The following is a 24885-nucleotide window of genomic DNA, read 5'->3' on the forward strand; positions in this document are numbered from 1 at the left end:
ATAATTAAATGGTTGGTTTTGGACTTATTTTGTTTCAAGAATGCATTTTTTTTCTTGTGTGACCCACAACACAGGCTTTGAGAATCCAAGGCCTAAATAATAAGAACCTCCTCCTCATAATAATAATAATAATAATAATAATAATGGTAATAGCAGCAACAACAACATCTGCCCATAAAACAACTTACTGGTGCAATGAAAAAAAAAACCCTGGATGTTTTGGCCCTTGGTTTGGCATGCTTGACATAATTTGGCCCTTGTGAAAAACTATTAGGGGAACCCTGCCTTAGGCTGTAGTCAAAGACCTTTCCCAGGCTCTTCACTGTTTTCTCAGATGGATGGGATAGCAATATCATCCAAGGAGAAACAGAACTTGCCTGAGAGTCTGCCTTTCTTGAACATCAGACATCTGGTGATCCTTGCCCATGTGATAAGCCTCTCTCTAGTCCCTGGAGGATCCATTAACTGCCTGGAACTGATGTAGTTGTCACCATGAGGTCACCCATGAAGCTCTGATTGGGAGCTGCTGCACACCCGTCTTAGTCAGAGGGCCTCTAAACTCCACTTCGGTTGCTTAACCAGAACGTTCATGCTTAGGGAGAAGAGGATCACAAAGATTGTACATTCCATTAGAATACCCTTCTCAAGCATACAAGCATGAACTGCCAGTCTGATGTGACTGTTCCTGAGGAGACTCTCAATCATAAGTTCCTGTAAGGATAAGGTCCTTTATTTTCCTTGGAACATGATGTTGGTTCAGTGCAAACTCCATCAGCTATAATTGGTAAATACCTGCACACATTGGCAAGCTCTAGCCATAGTATGACCAGGCCTCCCTTCCTTTGCGCTTGTCCCTGAACAGACAGGAAACCATGCACCTTGGCACTCTGGGAATCCCTTCTTTCTGTACAGATGTGTCAACGTTGCCATTTTTAAGGAGAAACTCAGTCAGGTGAAAGGAAACAATACTGACTGTACTATCATTAAGTGTACACACAATTTTAAAAAACATTTTCCCACATTCATATCAACCCTCCCTCTCTCCATGTTTTTATTACTCATCTACACTCTAGGATCAGTCAACTTCAAAATCTATATGTATTTGGAATGTGAAAGGGAAAACTGCAGCACCCATGAGAAATCCACACAGCAATAGGGAGAACATGCAAATTCCACATTGCAAACCTGGGTTACCGAAGCCAAGGAAGCAGTTCTACTAGTTACACCGCTCTGTGGCACATAATCAGCAAAGATCCTTATATCTGATTTGTTGGAAAGAGTGTCATTACTGAAATGCTGAAGATTATGATGTCTGGGACACTATCCTGAGAAACTCTTGCAGTTATGGCCTGGAGCTGGGATGAATTACTTTTAATAACCATTTGTCTTTTTATGTGGCATGACTCCATCTAACATTGTGCTTTCCACTTTGTATCCATTCACTAATTTTATCAGTGTTTTCTCTATCAAATGCTACCTCAAAGTCAATAGCAGTCACTCTTACAAGGCCTCTATAATTGAACTTTTAGGTTCAAAATCGTGTCTAGGCCTGGAATTCACTACTGGCACCAGTGAGGAAGCGCCAACTTAATTTTACTGGTCACTTCTCTTTAATCAAGGCAGCATTGACCAAATGTTTGTGATCAATCTGGCAAAACTGAAATCAATGGTCATAGAAGGGACAACACCCCCATGGGCAGAGTCACATAACAAAAGATGGCTGTAACCATGAGATGCCAAACAGGACAGTACCATAGTCAGAAGTGGAGATGTTCACCAATGGTTCTATGACATTCCATAAAGCAGTTCATGCTTGTATGCAGCAGGAGCTAAACAAAAATTGAGATGGCAATCATTCTCACATGTCAATGAGAAGTAATGCTTGAACTGCAGAACCACCAGATAATTACCCTTGCAAGAGCGAAGCCAACTTATTCATGAACAGAAAGCCATATAAATACAAAAAAAGTAATTTAAATTTAGATGTATGATTTATCAGATTAAGTGTTTAACAATATGGATATACGCGCCGTGATGCTCTTTTATATTTGTGAAGTCATGTTTTTCTGCAGCTGAACACCGACATAACTAGTTCATTTCTTAGATAACTTCCCCCTTTCTCCATCTGAATCCCCCATCTATACTAGTTCTCGTTCCACCCCTTCCTCCCTCTACCCCACAATCTTTAACACTGGCTAAATCCCTTCTTTCTTTCTAGTTCAAAACATCAATTGGCCATCTTTCTCCATAGATGCTGACTGACCTGCTGAGGTATTTTAGTTTTTTTTGTGTTGCTCTTAATTTCTTAGAAATCTAGTTTTTATCTCAAATTCCCCATTAATAAAAAAATTAGGCATGCTAAACACTTAATCTGATATCTATGTTGCTCCCTTTTTCCTCAGTGACACCGAAAATGGTTGTTTCGTATTTCAGAATGTATCAAGGTTATGAAAGGCCTCATACAAATCCAAATCTTACTTTCAGGAACCTTAAAACAACAATTTGAAATAAACAAAAGAAGTGTGATAAATACTTCCATTTCCACAGAGTGAAAACACACAATTCAAAATTAGATGGTAATCTGTCCACTCAGAGATGTGCTAGAGAAGTGAAAGACTGGACTGACTAATATGCTTAACACAGTAAAGAAATTGCTCTTGATAGTGTGAGAACTATGGAAGTGAACTATTGCACTGAGTAATCCATGTTTTTGCAAAACTTAATAACTTTTTAAATTTATTTTTGAATCATCCCTTGTTCTGGAATTCCCCACTAACAGTTTCAAGATGGAAAAAAAGAGATAAATGGGGACAAAATTTTCATATGCAAATCTTTGGAACCTGTACCTTAGGTAGCTGTGGTACAAGTGCATTTGGGTCCACAATAGATTCTTGGACAAAAGGAGGTAGGGTGAGAGAGGAAAGTGGAATTCATGCCAACAATCAGTTTACACACACAATCCCACTGAACAGTGGAGGAGGCTCTAAGGACTGTTTGGCCTGGAGCTTCTCTGGAGCAGATAAAGGCAACTAATAGTCAGGGAAGTTTTGAAGAAAAGAAAGGGAAACAATCTGAGGAACAGTTTGCATAAAAAAGCCATTAACCTTTCTTTCACCTTACTAATTAAGTACTAGGAAAAGAAATGAGCTTTCACAAAACCAATATCTATTCCTGGATATGTTTACAAATAAAACTTCATCTTGAGTCCCGAGAATACAAGTCCTATGAGAAGTCCTTCAAATATCTGAAATGGTAGAAATATTGGAAGTAACACAGAACATTATTAATTTCATAACTAACTGGTTATCCCAAACACATTTCTGATTTGATTGTCATAAATAATTTGTCAAGATGAAAGTAAACTCTCAGTTGAGAAAACATTTATAAACATGGTGCATTATTTTCAAATGAATTGAATTGACTTTATTTCTTACATCCTTCACATATGCGAGCAGTAAAAATCTTTATATTACATCTCCTCCGCCTGAATGTACAAATTACAGTAATTTGTAATAAATAGTATGTACAGTAAGATGTACAACAGAACAGTCAATATAGCTTAGAAATACAATTGCATCAGCCTGAATTAATCCAGCACTGGATGGCACAAAGTTATTCTAAGATTGGCACTGACAAAATGATGAGAGATGAGTATAAAGCAATCAAATGGAACAATAACACAGTAAGCATTTCTTAAACAGCAAAGTTGCCCAGTACTTACCACTGATGGGACGCCCTGGAGCCCTTGATCTGGGTGACGTGCTACGTGATTCCCCTCCTGCTCCATCCACTACTTGACACTGAAAGATAGCCTCTAGTTCTCTCATATCAGGAGGGGGTATTGGATATCTTCCAATTGCCATCTCGACCAGGGAAAGGCCCATACTCCAGATATCAGACTGCACTGAGTAATGGGTGCCCTGGAGTCTCTCTGGCTGCCAGGAAACAAGTGTACAGTAAAGCAATTTGCATCTTAAATAGATAATCAATTAAACTTTTCTTCTAAGTGTTTTTATGGATGCGGATGTTGCTGGCTAAACCAGCATTTGCTACTTAGAGCTAAATGCCACCGAATTGAATGGCTTTTCAGCCAGTCCTGAGGCTGATTAAGTATTAGCCACACTGGTTAGGTCTGGAGTCATATTCACCTCAGAATGGTTAAGGACTGCAAATTTCCTTTTTTAAAAAAGAATCTCAAATAAGCTTTATTAAAATGTGAACTAAAATGCAACAGAATGATATATCAATTGAAGAATAGAATTTCATATTACTGCTGTCCTTTTACACAGTCATTAGAATATTAAGTGACCTTCATAGTAAGAGTTACAAGTGAGATTTAAAACAGTTTTGAAGTGTGTTTTCCCTTTTAAAACCATCTGAAAAATGTAAACAGACAAGATCTCTTGACAAACCAATTCTAAAGGAAGCGACTGCAATCCTACACTGCTGAGCTGACTCTAATACAGTTATTGTGTGACTGAAACATCATGACTGTATATGCAACACATAAACGGTTAGCCCTTATGCAGGAGTTAGAAACAGAAATATCACTTAGGCTCCTTTGTTTATAAATGGCTAGTCATTAAAAAAAACTATACAATTTGAAAAGGAACAAAGACTTACAGACATGTAAGAACGAGTTCCCACAAAGGAATTTGCCATCGAGTCAATGAGCTGACCGCTTACTCCGAAATCACAGAGCTTTATCTCACCACGAGAATTAACCAAAATGTTGGATGGTTTCACATCTGAAATAGAGAACATAATTCAGGGAACACAAGACAGTACAAACCCTTTGGCACATGGTTTCTCTCAGTGCCTTTTTTAAAAATACTATCCATGTTCAAACACAGTAATGCCTTGACCATATCAGAAGCTCTTCACTGTACCAGAATGCATCCAGAGTACCAAGTGTTCTGGGCATTTTCCACAGCATGCCTTAGCAGAGGTGACTCAGGGACAATTCCACTGTTTAGGATGTACCCCTTTTTTTCACAATCTGCATCAATAATTTAGCTGAGGTAATCTAATGTCATTTCTAAATCTGTTAACAATCCCAAACTACGTTGGATGTAAAGACTGCAAGCACATGGATGCGTGAGTGAGAATACAGCAAATACATCCAATGTAAGTGCCAGGATACCCACTCTGGTGCATGCAACAGTAAAACAGTGCATTTGTTAAATGCTGAAATTGGGTACTGTTGGTGTTCAAAGGGATCTTGTACGCAAGTCACTGAAGGCCAACACCCTGATGCAGCAAGCAATGAATGCTGATGATAATTTAGTTTTCATTACGAGATACACTGGGGGAAGCACTTCTGCAGAGAGCTTTGGTGATATTGCACCTGTACTGTTTAGGGTAGAAGAGCAGCCATGATCCTAAGAAATCGGAGCAAGAGTAGGCCATTGGGTGTTGTAGCCAGTTTTGCTATTCATTACATTCACTCAGTGATGCAAGGCTCAACCACCTTCTAGCAGCACCACCAGATAAAAAGGCTGGATAGCAATCTCATTTTTGCCATGTAACACTACCAAACCAGAAATACAAAGATGATTATAGCATTTTGTTCTCAATTTCATAAAGTAACATGAACAAAATTTCAGGATCTATTTTTAATCCAGCTCACCTCTGTGCATTATTTGATGCTTCTCTCTTAAATATGTCAACCCTCTCAGAACCTGCAGAACAAATGTCATTAAAATATTTAAATATCAGTTTGTGTTCATATCTATCCAAAACAACTACATTTTTTGTATTTGGTATAAAAATGTTAGTGAAGTACTTCAAGGTATACAGTAAAATCAAACTACTGATGGCAATACTTACTTATTGCCCATTATACCCTGGCATTTAGGGCAGCAAAGGTGGTCCTCAGTCTCTTTCTCACTGTCATACACAGATATAGAATTGCTGTTTCCATAACAATTTTTTTTCACCAGTCAGTGTTGCTGGCCCTGAGCTGAGTCCCTGAACCTTGAGGACCACTCTTAGTCTGGCCTCTACCCTTTGACCTTTTTAACATGGGTGACCCTACCAAGAGTGAAAGCACAAAGCACCAACGTAGATCTCTGAGTCATTGAGGTATGCAAGCCTCCAAGCTCTACAACAAGGTTGTGGTCCTCTTGGAAAGTTGATGGTAGGTCAAAACACAAAATGCAGACGGAACTCAGCAATGGAGAGAAATGGATAGTTGACATTTCCATTTTGTATGTTGCTCTAGATTTCCATCATCTGCAGCATTTCATATTTTTATGTTGACCATCGGCACTATATTTCTTATATGACAAGCATCATATCATTCACATTTCCCTTATAGGAGAGGATTGTCAATCAGTCCACCATAGGATTCATCAGATCTGATTCTTAGAGGTAGAAGGTGCAATTCAACTTGACTTGGGTCAGTTCCTGTCACTATGGCTGCTCTCCCCTCTATATGCCTTCCCTTTCAGCAATCAATACCACCTATTGCTGGGACAAACTATAACCAGGAAAACACAAAGGATATCCATGTAAAAATAAAAGCAAAGGAATTTAACACAAAATCCTAAACTCAACATGTGCAGGCGGGTGAAAGGTGGAGAGTTCTATACAGAATTCTTCACTCAGCTCTCCCATCTGTTAGTTAAAATTAGTGTAAAGTCTGTCCTGAGCCTTATAGGCTCATTAGGCCGGGGGCTTATGCCGGTTTCTGTGGCGTGAAGCGACTGAGAGTATGAGACTTCCCCTCCCCCCCAGATAGGACACCAGTCTTTCACGAGGTTAACCCTCAGCATTTTGCCGGTACCCATTTTCAGCTGCGTGGACTGGAGCAGTGTGTGGTTAAGTGCCTTGCTCAAGGACACAACACACTGCCTCGGTTGGGGCTCAACTCACGACTTTCAGAGCACTAGTCCAACGCCTTGACCACTTGGCCACGTGCCACACTCTCCCATCTGTGGCTTATTTAAAAGGTGACACGGAATTGCACAGAAAGGTACACAGCATGGAAAGTTGAGGGGTACCAAAACACTTAAATCAGCTTGTATAAAAAGGATGCTAATTTTGTTTAATGATTACAGTTTCCATACATGTAATTTTTAAAAAATAGACAAAAAACAAATTTCTATGGATTATAGCTTTTATAGAACATGTTAAAATTTATTATCAGCTCATATCATATTTTTAACTCCATATTATTGTACTTACTGCAATGCTGACTTTTCCCAGAATTTCCTCTGGAATCCTTCCAGCTTCCTTCAGCACCTGGTCCAGAGAACCCCCATCCTAAAACAAGGGATGTGGAAAGGAGAAAAATCAAAAAAATTTAAAAAACCACAAAACTGACAGAACAATACAGGGTCCATGATCTTGTGTCTAATTACTAATGACGTCAAATGAAGCCAATCCCTTCTGCCTGCACATGGTCGATATCCCTCCATTCCAGTATAATCATGAGCCTCTTAAACACTCATCATACCTGCTTCTACCACCATTTCTGGCACTGCATTCCAGGCACCTACAACTCCACGTCAAAAATAACTTGCCCTGCGCATCTCCTTTGAACCTTTCCCTCCCTGCACCTTTAATATTATTCAACCCTTGATAAAAAGACACTGACTGTCTACTCTATGCTACTCAGATTTTAGAACTTCTGTCAAGCTGGTCTCCCCTCAGGTTCCACCACTCCAGATAAAGCATCTCTAGTTTGGTCAAGCTTGCCCTTTAATCCTGGCGGCATCTTGGTAAAACTCCTCTGCACCCTTTCTATAATGGATTAACCCGAAAGAAATGCAATACTCTGGATGCAGCTGAACTTGAGCTTTATAAAGCTATAACATAACTTTCTGACTCTTGAATGCAGTGCCTCAATTGATAAAGGGTAGAATGCCACATGCCTTCAGTACCAATTTATCAACTGGGGCAGCAGGTTTAATATGATTTTGTTTAGCATCTGTGTACTTCTCCTTGCTCAAGGTTTGACTGCTAAAATCATGCACAGCTTAAGGTGTAAGAATGCCATTTAACCATCATATCTTGTTCAAAAAAACACGCTAAAAATAGCAGTTAAATCAGGTTTTAGGATTTCTCAAAAATAAAATACAACAGATGTTGCAAATCTGAAATAAAGAACGGAGCAAGAAAAGCTTAACAGCCATAGGGAGGGGGGTGGGGAAGAGAATTAACATTTGAGGCTAATAATGTTTTGTTGAAAGGCTATCAACCAGCACAGCTTCTCTTTTTACAGATCTCCCTACCACAACTGCTTCCCCACTCATGCCATCATCACCTTGCCAGCCGGTGGTGTTGTGGCATCTGCACTGGACTTCGAGGTGAGTGGTCCTGGGTTTGAATCCGGCTGGGTCCTTGCACGCTTTTCATCTGTGCTAGGTCGAGTGTCGAGCTAGCAACTCGGCCTCATTAAAAAAAAAACAGACAAAATGCTAAATAAAAAGCAAAGTTGCTGCCTGATGTGCCACAAGGTGTGGAAAGGAGTAACATAGATTATCTTAATTTCCCTTCATAATCTGTTGTCTTGTGAAAGTCCATCTCTTAGTTTCAGACAGATGCCAGAGAGGATCAGCAAGAGGACTGCCCACCCGGAGGCTGCCTTCTGCCTTCAGTGTCACCGGTGACTTTAATCGAGTGTCGCTAATGAAAGTCTCCCTGAAGTTTCGTCAGCACATCCAGGCGAGCACTTGTGGAGATAATACACTTGACCACTGCTACACTCCCTTCCGCAACGCTTATAAAGCTCTCCTTCGCCCAGCTGTTGGGAAATTAGATCACTGTTCGATTCTGCTTTTGCCGATATACAGGCAGAAGCTGAAACAAGAAGCAGCCATAGTCAGAACCGTCCACTGTTGGTCCGACCAATCAGCCTCCATGCTGCAGGACTGCTTCAATTATGTTGACTGGAATGTCTTCCATGATGAGGATGTCTCCAAGTTCATGGATGGAGTCACTTGCTTCATCCGGAAGTGCATCAATGATGCTGTCCCCCAGAAGTTAGTCCGGGCCTCTCAAACTAGAAACCCTGGGTCAATAGTTCAGTGCAAGCAGCACTTACCATGCGACACTGAGCTTACATGCAGCAGTCAGCTGGAGCTCATGAAAAGCAGCTGCAGTCTGCGAAAAGCTATCAAAGCTATGAAACAACAATACAGTCAAGATTCACAACGGATAGCTCATATGACTTGTGGCGAGGGTTGCATACCATCTCTGACTTCAAAGTCAAATGTACTGGTGCCAACATTGCGGCCTCTCTCTCAGATAAACTCAATCGCTTTTACGCTCAGTTCGATGTCACTAACTCTGAGCGTCCGAGGAAAGCCACTGCTACATCCTGCAACCTGGTCATCTCTGAGGTGGAGGTACACAGATGTTTCCAACGGGTGGACATTCGCAAGGCTGCGGAACCAGACGGCATCCCAGGGTGAGTACTCAGGATGTGCACAGCACAAATGGCAGGTGTGTTTACTGACATTTTTAATCTCTCTTCCAGTGTAGAGTGCCCTTCTGTTCAAATTATCCACCAGTGACCTTGTACCAAAAAAGACCAAGGTAACATGTCTGAACGACTGGCATCCTGTCACACTCACCTCAATAATAAGCAAATGCTTTGAGAAGCTGATCAAGGATTATACCTGCAGCTTTCTACCATCCAAACTGGACTCCTTACAATTAGCCTACTGGCACAACCGATTGACATACAACAAAATAGCCACTACGCTACATACCGTCCTTGCACATCTGGAGAAGAAGGATGCTTATGTGAGAATGCTGTCCTTGGACTACAGTTCAGCATTCAACACCATAATTCCATCCAGGCTCGATAGGAAGCTCAGAGACCTTGGCCTTGACCCCACCTTGTTCAGCTGTATCCTGGAATTCCTGTCAGATCGCTGGAAGTTGGTAAGAGTGGGCTCCCTCGCCTCTACCCCTCTGACCCTCAATACAGGAGCCCCTCAGGGCGGTGTACTGAGTCCCCTCCTTTACTCCCTGTATACCCATGACTATGTTGCCACTCACAGCTGTAATATGCTGATTAAATTTGCCAACAACACTACATTGATTGGCCTAATCTCGAACAATAACAAGGTGGCCTACAGGGAAGAAGTCATCTCTCTCACAAAGTGCTGTCAAGGAAACCTTTCCCTCAATGTCACAAAAACAAAGGAACTGGTTGTGGATTACAGGAGGAATGGAGACAGGCTGACCCCTACTGACATCAATGGATCTGGGGTTGAGAGGGTAAACAGCTTAAGTTCCTTAGCATCCGCATCACCGAGGACCTCACGTGGTCTATACACACCAGTTGTGTGGTGAAAAAGGCACAACAGCACCTCTTTCACCTCAGTTGGTTGAGTAAGTTTGGTATGGGCCCCCAAATCCTAAGAACTTTCTACAGGGGCACAGTTGAGAGCATTCTGAATGGCTGCATCACTGCCTGGTATGGGAACTGTACCTCCCTTAATCACAGGATTCTGCAAAGAGTGGTGTGGACAGCCCAATGCATCTGTAGTTCTGAACTTCCCATGATTCAGGACATTTATAAAGACAGGAGTGTAATAAGGGCTTGAAGGATCATTGGGGACCCAACTCATCCCCATCACAATCTATTCTAGCTGCTACCATCCAGAAAACAGTACCACAGCATAAAAGCCAGGACCAACAGCCTCTGGGACAGCTTCTTCCACCAGGCCATCAAACTGATTAACTCATGCTGATTTGAGTATATTTCTATGTTACATTGACTGTGCTATTTATTATAAATTATTATAAAAATTACTATGATTGCACATTTAAACGGAGATGTAACGTAAGGATTTTCACTCCTCATGTCTGTGAAGGATATAAGAAATGAAAGTCAATTCAAATTCACAACCTTGGTCTCATATTTGAGGAATGAGTTTTGGATCTTTGACTTCTGTCATTCTAATCTTGATTATCCCTGCCCCTGCCTCAGGGCATCTACTGTTGAAAACCAAATCACATATTGAGCATCTAGATTATTCAAATTCTCCTGACCGATCACCATAAACTAAAACAAACTCATTCAAAAGTCTACTGGCTACCTAAACTGCACTGTAGCTCAGTCCCGCATCTCCCATGCTAGCTGATCCACATCAAGTTCAAGATTGTCTTTCTACCACATACACACATGTTCCTCTGGACCATGGTACACAACACCATACACATTTAGAGATACAGTACATTACAGGGCCTTCCAGCTGTGCTGCCCAGCAACCCCTAATTTAACCCTAGCCTAATCATAAGACAATTTACAGTGACTCATTAATCTACCAACTGCTACAACTTTGGACTGCAGGAGAATGTACAAACCCCTTATGACAGCAGCAGTCACACACAACACAAAAGGCAAAATTACCAGAATAAACTAACAAATAACACATATTACAACACAAGTCAAAAAGTAAACAGAATACACTACTGGCACTTTAGACATTATGAGACCTGGAGGGTGACAGAGTTTGGTAGTCTCACAGCCTGTGGGAGAAAACTATTTCTCTTCCTAACAGTCCTTGCCCTAATGCTATGGTACTTCCTGCCTGATGGTCGGGATCAAAGAAATTGTTCGATCGATAGAAGAGATCATAGACATTGCTAAGGGCCCAGCATACACAGCACTTCCAATAAATCTCTCAGAAAGGTGGAAGAGACACCCGAATGATCCTCTCAGCAGTCCTCGCAATTCTTTGTAGGGTATTGTAGTCAGATGCTCTGCAGTTCCCATATGAGGTGAAGGTGAGCTGGTCGGGGCACTCTCAATGGTGCCCAAGTAAAAACTGGTTAGAATGGGATAAAGTGGGGCAGTCTTGCTTGCTCCTATCTCCCTAGGAAGGAGAGACACTGCTGTGCTTTCTTGGCTGAAGAGATGGTATTGAAGAACCAGGTCTGTTATGTGAACTTACCTCTTTTCAAGAACGGACTGTTTATGTGCAGTGGGGAGTTGTCAGCCCACACGTTTCCAGAGTCCACAATCATCTCTTTAGTTTTGTTCACGTTGAAACTCAAGCTGTTGTGCTCACACCATTCTACCAGCCCCTCTACCTCCTCTCTGTATGGTGTCTCAATATCGTTGTTGATGTAGCCAACCATTTGTGTTGTCAGCGAACTTGATTCTGTTTGAACTGGATCTAGCAGTGCAGTCATGGATCAGCAGCTTGAACAGCAGCAGGCTGGAGTGGAAAGAGGGCGGCGCACTGGTGCTCAGTGTGATGGAGCTAGAGATGTTGCTGCCAATATGGACTAACTGTGACCTTTCTGTTAAGAAGTCCAAAATCCATTTATAGACCCAAGTAGTACAGTTTACGCACCAGCTTCTGAGGGATTAACATTAACTCAGTCAAAGAGTGCTACAACAACTTTAATTTTCACTAGATTTCAAACCTCATTACCTTGGTTCTCACCTTTCCTGCTGCCTTACAACCCTCCTGGATCTCTGCTTCCCCAGTTCTAGCTTTTGGATCCTCAAATTTAGGTCCACATTAGTTAAAAATAAATCATGTGTCAAAAAAAGATTCTATTAAGGGGCTGTAAACTGTACTGTTTTCGAATCCTTAAAATAGTATCTATACTCCCAAATTAGAAATAGGCTGGTACTTCCTTCAAAATGAGCATCATTCACACACAGGTTTCTTGACTGTGGTCTGTGGTCAAATCCTGGCTGAGTCATGTTTCACCTTTGAAGAGTAAAAATCTACATGTATACTTTATAGAGCAGACTGTGCTAATCCTATCAAAATCTGTGTTTTTCCAGACTGAGATTGGAAGCTTTTCCTTTTAGAGTTTAAAATTAAGACATTAATTTTTGTTTTACGCGGTTTTAAAAATTCTGCTGCACAACAATTAAAAATAGCATCTGAACATTGATAAATACTGTGATCTTGAAATTGTTCAGACAACTTTAAAGTTATGCAAAGTACTACAGGAATATGGGTCATATTTTCGGTGTCTTAGTGCTAATCGAGAAATTTGATTCCTTAACATCTTTAAGAGGAATTTTGTCAAAAACAATGCAATATACAAAATTCACCAGCAGTGAGATTTCCAGTCTCCTGAGTCTGGACAATATTTACTCAAAATAAAACAGCTATTTGATTCGGCCAATGACAGTGGTGTTGTCAACAAACTTAAATAAGCCATTGGAGGTGTGCTTAGTCACATAGTCTTAAGTGTAAAGACAGTAGAGCGGGGCGAAGCACACAGACTTGTGGTGCACATGTGCTGATGGAGATTGTGGAGATGTTGCCAATTCAAACTGCCTGGACTCTGCAAGTGAAGAAAATCGACTATCCAGTTGCAGGAGGAGGTATTGAGGCTAAGGTTTTGAAACTTATTGATTAGCTTTGAGGGTATGACAGTATTGAATGCCAAGCTGTAGTAAATGAAGTGTATCCTAATGTATGCATCTTTGGCTCTTTAGTCAACCCTGGAACATCTGAACAGCAATGAAACAGCATTTGCTGTAGACCTGTTGTGATAGTAGGCAAATAGGAGCAGATCAAGTACCTTCTTAGGCAGGAGTTGATGTGTTTCATCATCAGCCTCTCAAAATATTTAATCATGCAAGTGCTACTGGATAATAGCTATTGAGGCAGGTTATCCCCAGTATAACTGAAATCTGCTTGAAGCGGGTGAGCACCTCAGACTGCCAAGGCGAGGGGTTAAAGATTTCGATGAACACTCCAGTCTGTTGATCAGCACAGGTCTTTAGTAATTGGCCAGGTACCCTGTCTGAGCTGAATACTTTCCCTGGGTTCAACCTTCCTGAAAGATGCTCTTGTGTCAGCGTCAGACACTAAAATAATAGGGTAGTTGGGTGCTGAGGGACTTCATGAAGGTTCCTCCATGTTTTTGACAGAGAAAGCAAGCATAAAAGGCCATTGGGTTCATGTGGGAGAGAAGCCCTGTTGTCACCTGTGTCACTTGGTTTCATGTTGCAGGAGATAATAGCATTCAAGTCCTGCCAAAGCTGTCAAACATCCTTTAGTGATTCAAGTTTGGCCTGGAATTGCCACTTCACACGAGATAGCTTTCTGGACATTGTACTGCACCTCTTGAATTTTTCTTGGTCACCAGACCTGAATGCCACTACTCTGGTCCTCAGCAGACTGCTGATCTGATGGTTCACCCAGGGCCTCTGGTTGGGAAAGAATCTGAATGATATTATGAGGCACACTCATCTACAACTGTTTTATAAAGTCTGTGATAACCATGGTGTATTTGTTCAGATCCTTCGAGGAGTACTTGAACGTGGTAAAGTCCACTGGCTTGAAACAATCCCATAACCACCCTTCTGCCTCCTGCGACCACCTCTTTGTTGTCCTCGTCTCTTTAGACTCCGCCTGTATGTAGGTGGGAGGACAGCCAAGTGATAAGATTTCACAAAATGCACTCTAGGCATTCCTAATTGCAGTACAACAGTGGTCAAGTGTGTTGGAACCCTTGGTGCTGCAGCTGATGAGGAAAGAGACTTCTTCAAACAAGTCTGACTAAGGTCCCCAACAATGATTTGAAAGGCTTTAGGGTGCACTATTTCTTGGTTGCTGGTGGCAACACTCAGTACCTCGAGTGCCAGCTTAATGGTGACCGAGGATCGATGAGGAGAACCATCTTGGCAAGTAGAATGGTCGGCATTTAATCATTAATATGTTCCAGGTCAGTAGAACAGAAATGTGGCAAGACTGCTGACAAGACAGTTTATCATGAAATACAGACCCCATCTTTTGCCTTCTCCGATTCAGCAGCCCAGTATATTGAGAATCCCTCGGCTTTACTAACATACCTGGCACATCGAGAGTGAACCATGTAGCAGTGAAACAGAACGCAGCAATTCCTCATTTCCCTCCAAGACGTCAACCTTGCTCCAAGATCCTCAATCTTGTTGTCCAACGAATGTACATTTGCTAACAAGATGCTGGGTAGAGGGAGTTTCATTTCTCAGCATTTCAGTCTGCCTTGGCTTCCTCCCCTCCTCCCTCTCCTCTGGGCACGGTGATGTACCTTCATCCACTTAGATTCCATACCAGCATGCTTGAGAGTCAAGTTCACTGAGTCATTTGGAAGATCGTGAAATCGCTAGTTTGTTAAGACGGTTCATAAGTACGTTACTTAAAGGGAAATTACAGGCTGCAGATTGCACTGAGAGTGGTTCAGAAGTAGCACATTTAGAATCTCACACACAAAATGCTGGAGGAACTCAGCAGGTCAGGAGGCATCTATGAAAATGAATAAAAAGTTGACGTTTCAGGCTGAGACCCTTCTTCAGAATATTTAGAAGATTTTGTAAGCTGCTCACAACATGATTCACCAGCACCATCTTGCTTCACAAATGGCTTTTCCTAGCCTCAGCATCATTTCAAGCTACTGATCTCTTCCACAACACTCATAATACTGCATTCAAGGTCACCACATTCAAAAGACTGTTTTGTTCCCATCCAAACACTCCAGGGAATTCCTACCACTCTTTTCAACACGTTCATGGAAAACAAGAAACTGCCTCAAATGACTCCAGTAGCGCTCACACCCACAGTGATGAAGTGATTTGAGAGGTTGGTGATGAAACATATCAACTCCTGCTTGAGAAGCAATTTGGATCCACTCCAATTTGCTGACTATCATAAAAGGTCCACAGCAGATGCTATTTCATTGGCTCTTTGCTCAAACCTGAGAATAGGAGGAAGTCATGGAGGGATTGTCTACTGAGTCTCTGTGGGTGGAAGTTAGAAACAGGAAGGGGTCAATAACTCTACTGGGTGTTTTGTTTTTAAATAAACAGACCACCCGATAGTAACAGGGACATTGTGGAGCAGATATGGAGACAGATTCTGGAAAGGTGTAAAAATTAACAGGGTTCTTGTGGTGGGAGATTTAAATTTCCCAAATATTGATTGGCATCTTCCTAGAGCAAGGGGTTTAGATGGGGTGGAGTTTGTTAGGTGTGTTCAGGAAGGTTTCCTGACACAATATGTAGATAAGCCTACAAGAGGAGGCTTGTATTGGGAAATGAACCTGGTCAGGTGTCATTTTGGAGATAGTGATCATAATTCTATCTCCTTTAACCACAGCATTGGAGAGGGATAGGAACAGACAAGTTAGGAAAGCGTTTAAATGAAGTAAGGGGAAATTTAAAGCTATCATGCAGGAACATGGAAGCACAAATTGGGAACAGATGTTCTCAAGGAAAGGTAAAGCAGAAATGTGGCAAAAGTTCAGGGGATATTTGCATAGGTACGTTCCAATGAGACAGGGAAAGGATTGTAGGGTACAGGAACCATGGTGTACAAAGGCTGTTGAAAATCTAGCCAAGAAGAAAAGCTTATGAAAGCCTCAAAAAACTAGGAAATGATAGAGATCTAGAAAATTATAAGGCTAGCAGGAAGGAGTTCAAGAATGAAATTAGGAGAGCCAGAAGGGGCCATGAGAAGGCCTTGGCAAACAGGATTAAGGAAAACCCCAAGGCATTCTACAAGTATGTGAAGAGCACGAGGATAAAACATGAGAGAATAGGACCAATCACATGTGACAGTGGAAAAGTGTGTATGGAACTGGAGGAGGCAGCAGAGGTACTTAATGAATAGTATTCACTACTATTCACTCCTCAGTAGGACCTTGGCGATTGTAGGGATGACATATAGTGGACTGAAAAGCTTGAGCATATAGACATATAGACAAAAAGGATGTGTTAGAGCTTTTGGAAAATATCAAGTTGAATAAGTCACCGGGACCAGACAAGATATACCCCAGGCTACAAAGGTGGGATGCAGAGGAGGAGATTGCTGATCCTCCAGCAATGATCTTTGTATCATCAATGGGGATGGAAGAGGTTCCGGAGGATTGGAGGGTTGTGGATGTTGTTCCCTTATTCAAGGGAGTAGAGATAGCCCAGGAAATTATAGAGCTGTGAGTCTTACTTCAGTAGTTGGTGAGTTGATGGAGAAGATCCTGAGAGGCAGGATTTATGAACATTTGGAGGGGCATATGATCAGGAATAGTCAGCATAGCTTTCTCAAAGGCAGGTCTTGCCTTACAAGCCTGATTGAATTTTTTGAGGATGTGACTAAACATATTGATGAAGGTAGAGCAGTAGATGTAGTGCATATGGATTTCAGCAAGGCATTTGATAAGGTACCCCATGCAAGGCTTATTGAGAAAGTAAGGAGGCATGGAATCCAAGGGGACCTTGCTTTGTGGATCCAGAATTGGTTTGCTCACAGAAGGCAAACAGTGGTTGTAGACAGATCATATTCTGCAAGAAAGTCAGTGACCAGTAGTGTACCTCAGGGATCTGTTCTGGGACCCTTTCTCTTCATGATTTTTATAAATGACCGGGATGAGGAAGTGGATGGATGGGTTAGTAAATTTGCTGATGACTCAAAGGTTGGAGGTAGTGGGATAGTGTGGAGAGCTGTCAGAGGTTATAGCAGGGCATCAATAGGATGCGAAACTGGGCTGAGAAGTGGCAGATGGAGTTCAACTCAGATAAGTGTGAAGTGGTTCATTCTGGTAGGTCAAATATGATAGCAGAATATAGTATTAGTGGTAAGTGTGAAGGATCAGAGGGATCTTGGGGTCCGAGTTCATAGGATACTCAAAGCTGCTGCGCAGGTAGACTCTGTGGTTAAGAAGACCTACAGTACATTGGCCTTCATCAATCATGGGATTGAGTTTAAGAGCCAAGAGGTAATGTTACTGCTTTATAGGACCCTGGTCAGACCCCACTTGGAGTAGTACGCTCAATTCCGGTCACCTCACTACAGGAAAGATATGGAAATAATAGAACGGGTGCAGAGGAGATTTACAAGGATGTTGCCTGGATTGGGGAGAATGCCTTATGAAAATAGGTTGAGTGCACTTGGCCTTTTCTCTTTGGAGCGACAGAGGATGAGAGGTGACCTGATAGAGGTGTATAAGATGATGAGAGGCAATGATCGTATGGATAGTCAGAGGCTTTTTCCCAGGGCTGAAATGGCTTACACAAGAGGGTACAGTTTTAAGGTGCTTGGAAGTAGGTGCAGAGGAAATGTCAGAATAAGTTTTTTAAAAAAAATAAAATGCAGAGAGTGGCGAGTGCGTGGAATGGGCTGCCGGTGGTGGTGATGGTGGATACAATAGAGTCTTTTAAGAGACTCCTGGATAGGTACACGGAGCTTAGAAAAATACAGGCTATAGGTAACCCTAGGCAATTTCTAAAATAAGTACATGCTCGGCATAGCATCATGAGCCAAAAGGCCTGTATTGTGCTGTAGGTTTTCTATGTTAAACCTGGAACACCTGGAGAGCAAAGATGCATATATCAGGTTACCCTCTATCAACTACACCTCAGCACTCAATATCATCATCCTCTCAAAACTAATCAATAAGCGTCAGGACTTTGGCCTCAATACCTCCTTGTGCAATTGGATCCTCGATTTCCTCACTTGCAGACACCAGGCAGATTGGATTAGCAACATCTCTTTTACAATCTCCATCAGCACAGGTGCACCATGAGTCTCTGTGCTTAGACCCCTGCTCTACTTGCTTTACGTGTAAGACTGTGTGGCTAAGCCCAGCTCCATTGCCACATTTAAATTTGCTGACACCACCACTGTCGTTTGCCGAATCAAAGGTGGTGACATATCAACATATAGCAGGGAGATTAAAAATCTGGCTCAGTGATGCCACAACCTCGCACTCAGTGTCAGCAAGAACAAATAAGCTGATTATCGGCTTCAGGAGAAGGAAACCGGAGGCTCATGAACCAGTTCTTTAACAAATTTATATTCTTCAGTGTTATCATTTCAGAGGACCCGTCCTGGGCTCAACATGCAAGTGTAATTACAAAGAAAGCACAGCATCACCTCTGCTTCCTTAGAAGTTTGTGAAGATTAGGCATGACATCCAAAACTCCGACAAACTTCCATAGATGTATGATGGAAAGTATATTGACTGTTTGCATCCCAGCCTCATCTGGAAATATTAACTGAATGGCACATACTACAAAAAGTAGTCAATACAGCACAGACCAATACAGGTAAATCACTCACCATCATTGAGCACTCTACACGGAACATTGTTGCAGGAAAGCAGGAACCACCTAGGTCCTGCTCTCTTCAGGAAGGTGGTACAGGAGCCACAGGACTCACACCAGTAGGTTCAGGAACAGTTATTACCCCTCAACCATCAGGCTCTTGAACCAATGGGGATAACTTCACCTGGCCCATCAATAAACTGTTCCCTCAATCTATGGCCTCAATTTCAAGGACTCTTCATCTCATGTTCTTGATATTTATTGCTTATTTATTATATATTTTTCTTTTTGTCTTTGCAGAGTGATTGTTTACCCTGTTGGGTGTGGTCTTTTATTGATTCTATAATGGCTCTATGATTTACTGAGTGTGCCCATATATAAAGCGAATCGCAGGGTTGTATATGGTGACATATGTACTTTGATAACAAGTTTATGTTGAACTTTAGAAGGCGATTTAGACTTTCGACATGATGGCTGAGGTAACTAAGTGTTCCAACACAAAAGTATATTTTGCACTCAAAATGGATGGATGTTTCAGAAGTATTAACTGCTCTAGCAATTTAAAATATGTAGTTTCCAATATTTTCTATATGAATGAACAACCATCATTATTTTCCAGTGGTTGGTTAAATTTGTCAAGAATCAGCTGAGAATGTGGAGTGCTTTTAGAAGGTTGTCAGTGGCACATTTTAGAAATCAAAAGGGACAGAGGATTACTGGTGACAGGAGGCATCTTGTGTGGTGTACAAACACAGGCACTAGGAAAACTGCTGACTGGTCCGCTTGCATTTCGATTGAATGCAAGATGAAATACAACATGAAGTAGTCATGAATTGGAACTCTACAATCATGCTCATCAAAAAATAGAACTTCCCATCAGTTCCAACAAATCCTTGACAACAAAAACATTTACCTCCATCTTTCATTTCCTTTCACTTGCACATCTTCTACCCTCCTTTGAAAGCTACTTTTCTTGAGGACATCTGGTTTTACTAAGTATGGCCCTCATTTCAGAGTCAACAGCTATTTCTAGTTGTTACCATGTGTCAATACTATTACGATAAAATTATTCCGTCAAATGAAAGAAAATGTAAAGGAAAGCTTAATAAAACAAGTCCAACAGCCCCCTTTACACATGCAGATGAAAATATGAGACAATGAATTAAACTGTGTCACCAAACTTGCTCGCATATTGACATGGCTTCTGTAATGCATTACTTTCACTGCTTGCCTTCCTGTGGATGCAGTTGCAAGAAAAAGTTTGTGAACCCTTTGCAATTACCTGGTTTTCTGCATTACTCACTCATAAAATGTGGTCTGATCTTTTATCTAAATCACAATAATAAACAAATACAATCTGCCTAAACTAATAGCACACAAACAATTGTTCTTTTCATGTTTTTATCGAATACATTGCTCAATAATTCACAGTCCAGGCTGGAAAAAGTATGCAAACTCTTGTATTTAATAACTGGTAGAATCTTTAGCAGTAATAACCTCCAAACATTATAGCCATGATATTCCTTCCACCATGCTGCACAGTTGTGATATGGTTTTGGTGTTGGTCTGCAGTGCCCTTTTTCCTCCAAACATAGCCATGTGTATTTATGCCAGCAAGTTCAACTTCTGTCTCATCTGTCCAGAACAGTGTCCCAGAAGTGTTGTGGAACATCTAGGTGGTCTTTTGCAGACTTGAGATGTGCAGCAATGTTTTTGTTTGGAGAGCAGTGGTTTCCTCCGTGGTGTCCTTCCATGAACACCATTCTTGTTCAGTGTTTTTCTTATAGTGAACACATGAACAGAGACTTTAGCAAGTTCTAGAGCTTTCTGCAGGTCTTTTGCTGTTACCCTTGGGTTCTTTTTCACCTCCTTCAGCAGTGCTCTTGATGTCATCTTTGCAGGATGCCCACTCTTAGGGAGAGTAGCAAAAATACTAAATTTCCTCCATTTGTAGACAATTTCTCTTACTGTGAACTGATGAACATTCGGGTCTTTAGAAATGCTTTTGTAGACTTTTCCAGCTTCATGCATCTCTACAATTCCTCTTCTAAGGTCCTCTGAAAGTTGCTTTGATTGAGGCACAGTGCACAAAAACAGATATTTCTTGAGAAGAGGCGGTTCTGTCAGTAACCTGACTGTGTCTTTTTAAAAAAAAAATATATATAGGGCAGGGTACCTCTGCAACTCAATCTCACCTCATTGATTTGAATACCGAACTCCAAATAGCTTTTGTAGAAGGCATTACCCCAGAAGTTCACATACTACCTGCGTCTCAATATCACCAAGACCAAGGAGATGGTGGTGGACTTTAGGAGATCTAGGCCTCATATGGAGCCAGTGATCATTAATGGAGAATGTGTGGAGCAGGTTAAGACCTACAAGTATCTGGGAGTACAGTTAGACGAGAAGCTAGACTGGACTGCCAAGACAGATGCCTTGTGCAGGAAGGCACAGAGTCGACTGTACTTCCTAAGAAGGTTGGCGTCATTCAATGTCTGTAGTGAGATGCTGAAGATGTTCTATAGGTCAGTTGTGGAGAGCGCCCTCTTCTTTGTAGTGGCGTGTTGGGGAGGAAGCATTAAGAAGAGGGACGCCTCACGTCTTAATAAGCTGGTAAGGAAGGCGGGCTCTGTCGTGGGCAAAGTACTAGAGAGTTTAACATCGGTAGCTGAGCGAAGGGCGCTGAGTAGGCTACGGTCAATTATGGAAAACTCTGAACATCCTCTACATAGCACCATCCAGAGACAGAGAAGCAGTTTCAGCGACAGGTTACTATCGATGCAATGCTCCTCAGACAGGATGAAGAGGTCAATACTCCCCAATGCCATTAGGCTTTACAATTCTACCGCCAGGACTTAAGAACTTTTTAAAAGCTATTATTAATGCTTTTTGAGATAGTGATTTAGATGCATATCATATTTTTTTTACTGAGTTAAGTATTGTATGTAATTAGTTTTGCTACAACAAGTGTATGGGACATTGGAAAAAAGTTGAATTTCCCCATGGGGATGAATAAAGTATCTATCTATCTATCTATCTACTTTCTTTGACTGAGATTAAATGGTGTACTCAGTATTGACAAGTACAATTGTTTGTGTTAATAGTTTAGGAAGATTGTGGTTGTATATAATTGTGACTTGGATGAGAAATCAGACCACATTAAGGAATTTATGCAGAAAAACCAGGTAACTGCAAAGGGTTCACAAAATTTTTCTTGCAACTGTAGGCTACTCTAACAGAAGTAAAGGCCATCTTGCTGGGTGCTGCAAGGCCAAGGAAAATAAATTATGTACACACAAGAGGTTATGGTTTAACACATCACCTTCGACAATGCACCACAGCTTAGCACTGGACCACTTGGCTGCCTAGGTCTCCTGGCTTAAATCTCTAAAGATTTTGAGCCTACAAAGTTCTTGAAATGGCAAACGCATTGACCAAAAGAAATGAAAACTAAGACAATCCAGTGTTACTGATGTTCAATTAACAGTTATTTAAGGCACTGTTACAAATGTTTCAAAACTCAAAAATCTTAAAGACATAGCTGCAAGCAGCATTGCACACAATACAAATGTAGTTCAAATTTCAAGTTGTATGTTTAGTCATAATTTTTTTTAAGAGACATACTGTCCCAGGATATACTGACAGACATTTACTGCTGTACCATTGAGAGCAAACTCACCAACTGCATCTCAGTTTGGTATGGTAATTGTCCTGTATCGGACTGCAAAGCACTCCAGCTGGTGGTGAAAACTGCCCAGCAGATCATTGGTACCCAATTGCCCACCACTGAGAACATCTACCATAAACGCTGCCTGGGCAGGGTGAAAAGTATTATCAAGGATGCATCTCACCCTAACCATGGACTTTTTACTCTCCTCCCAACCAGTAGGCACTACAGGAGCCTCCACTCCTGTACCAGCAGGCTCTGGAAAAGCTTCTTCCCTGACACTGTGACCCTGCTGAACCTCACATCAGAGCGCTAAGCAGTATTGCATCCATATTGGACTGTCTCAGTACTTTTACATTTGTGTGCTGTAGCACTTACATTTTATTCACTGTTATTTTGTAAATAATACCATTCTTTTGCACTTCTGGTTAGATGCTAATTGCATTTCCTTGGCTTTGTATCTGTACTCGGCACAATGACAATAAAGTTAAATCTAATCTAATCTAAACACTGGAAGCACAAAAGGACTTCAATTGGTCTTGAACTTTCTTTTCCCCATACAATAGTCAGCGAAAATTGGAAACTATTACCAGGGAAGCAAAAACAGTCACTAAGAACTAAATTGGAAAAAAAAGAGCCACAGTAGATTTGTTGAGGGCAAACTGTGCTTAAAAGGGACTACCATGATTGCGCTAGGGATGTAATGGATTCAATGGACTAAATGTAGGCAAATGGGTCTTATTAATATTTAAAAAGGCAATTAGACAGGGTCAAAGATAGGAAATGTTTAGAGGAGCATGGGCAAAACACAAAAGAGACTTGTTCAGGAAGGTACTTTGGTCAGCATGGAACAGTTTTTTTAAAAAACATCTCTTTATTGTTTTTACAGAATAAAAAGAAAAAAAACACGATATTTGGAAAACAAAAGAAAAAATATCCAAAAAAAGAGATGCAATCATCCCACTGTGGAAAAAAAAAGCAGTCAATTCAGTTCATTACTTTCATCATCTTGAACATTATTCTCCAGGAACTTGTAGAAAATGTTCCATATTTCTCGAAATTTGTCAAGTTTGTTTTTTGTAATGTAGCTTATCTTTTCCAGAGCAAGATAAGAAGTCATTCCTTTCAACCATTGTGAGAGGCCACTGGTTGATGGTTTCTTCCATGAATAGGCTACGCAGCGTTTAGCTTCCAAGAAACAAATGTTAAGCAGAGACCTTACATTTTTGGAGGTTACAAAGTCATTTGGATAAATATTCAGAATACATAATTTAGGATTGAGGGGCACCTTTTTCCCAATAATCTGACTAATCAAATCCAGCACCTTCTTCCAGAAACAGATTATCCAGGGGCACTCCCGCATACAATGAAACAGAGATCCCTTTTGATGGTTACATTTAATGTAAGTGTCTGGAATGTTGGGGTTAAAATCATGCAATCTGACTGGAGTAATGTACTGTCTGGTTATCCATTTATATTGTAATAATTTAGAGTGAGTGTTCACTGATTGGGTTTGAGCTAAGGAACAAGCTTCTGACCATTCTTTTTGAGATAGATTCTCATTCAAATCAATTCTCCATGCTTGAAGTATGTTGTTCGATGACTCTGCATTTGCTTGCAAATAAATTGTATAGTATACAAACATGTCCCCTAGCTTCAGATAAGTTCGGAGTGATGTCTTCTAGGGTAGATAAAGGAGGGAATTTCAAACTGTTGCCTTGCCTGGACATAATAAAACTTCACAACTGAAGGTATTTAAAAAAGTGTTTTGTTGGAATTCCATATGTGGCCTTGAGTTCTTCAAATGACATAAATGTATCGCCCTTATAAAGATCAGACACCTTTACTATGCCTCGGGTCGCCCAGGTTTTAAAACCAGGGTCTGCTCTGCCAGGCCTAAAGCCATCATTACCAAAGATGGGGGTAAACTGGGATAACTGTGATGTCTCTCCCAAATATGCAACAGCATCATGCCAAATCATTATTGCATTTTTAAAAAAAAGGATTTTTAGTTTGTTTAATCAGTTTTTTCTTATCTGCTGAATACAAATAAAGATCTAGAGGGTTATTGATCGACTGGGATTCCATTGAGATCCAAGTGGGGGGGGGGGGGGGTGATCCTTAACAAAGTAGAACATTCCTGCTCTAATTTGGGCCGCCCAAAAATACAATAAGATTTGGTAGCTGTTGGCCACCTCTATCA

The 24885-nt window shown here is 41.1% G+C and overlaps 1 protein-coding gene across 1 annotated transcript in view; it reads right to left on the minus strand.

The window, feature by feature from the left end:
* map2k2a (mitogen-activated protein kinase kinase 2a) overlaps window positions 1–24885 on the minus strand; it is an 82106-nt gene that overhangs the window by 26669 nt on the left and 30552 nt on the right. The window contains exons 4-7 of the mRNA XM_073068815.1: window positions 7189–7266; window positions 5630–5681; window positions 4624–4748; window positions 3722–3935 (exon numbers count right to left, since the gene is read on the minus strand). Of these exons, the coding sequence (XP_072924916.1) occupies window positions 3722–3935; window positions 4624–4748; window positions 5630–5681; window positions 7189–7266 (469 nt within the window). The remainder of the gene's footprint in view (window positions 1–3721; window positions 3936–4623; window positions 4749–5629; window positions 5682–7188; window positions 7267–24885) is intronic.

This window comes from Hemitrygon akajei, chromosome 16, assembly GCF_048418815.1.
Source record: "Hemitrygon akajei chromosome 16, sHemAka1.3, whole genome shotgun sequence".
NCBI lineage: Eukaryota > Metazoa > Chordata > Chondrichthyes > Myliobatiformes > Dasyatidae > Hemitrygon > Hemitrygon akajei.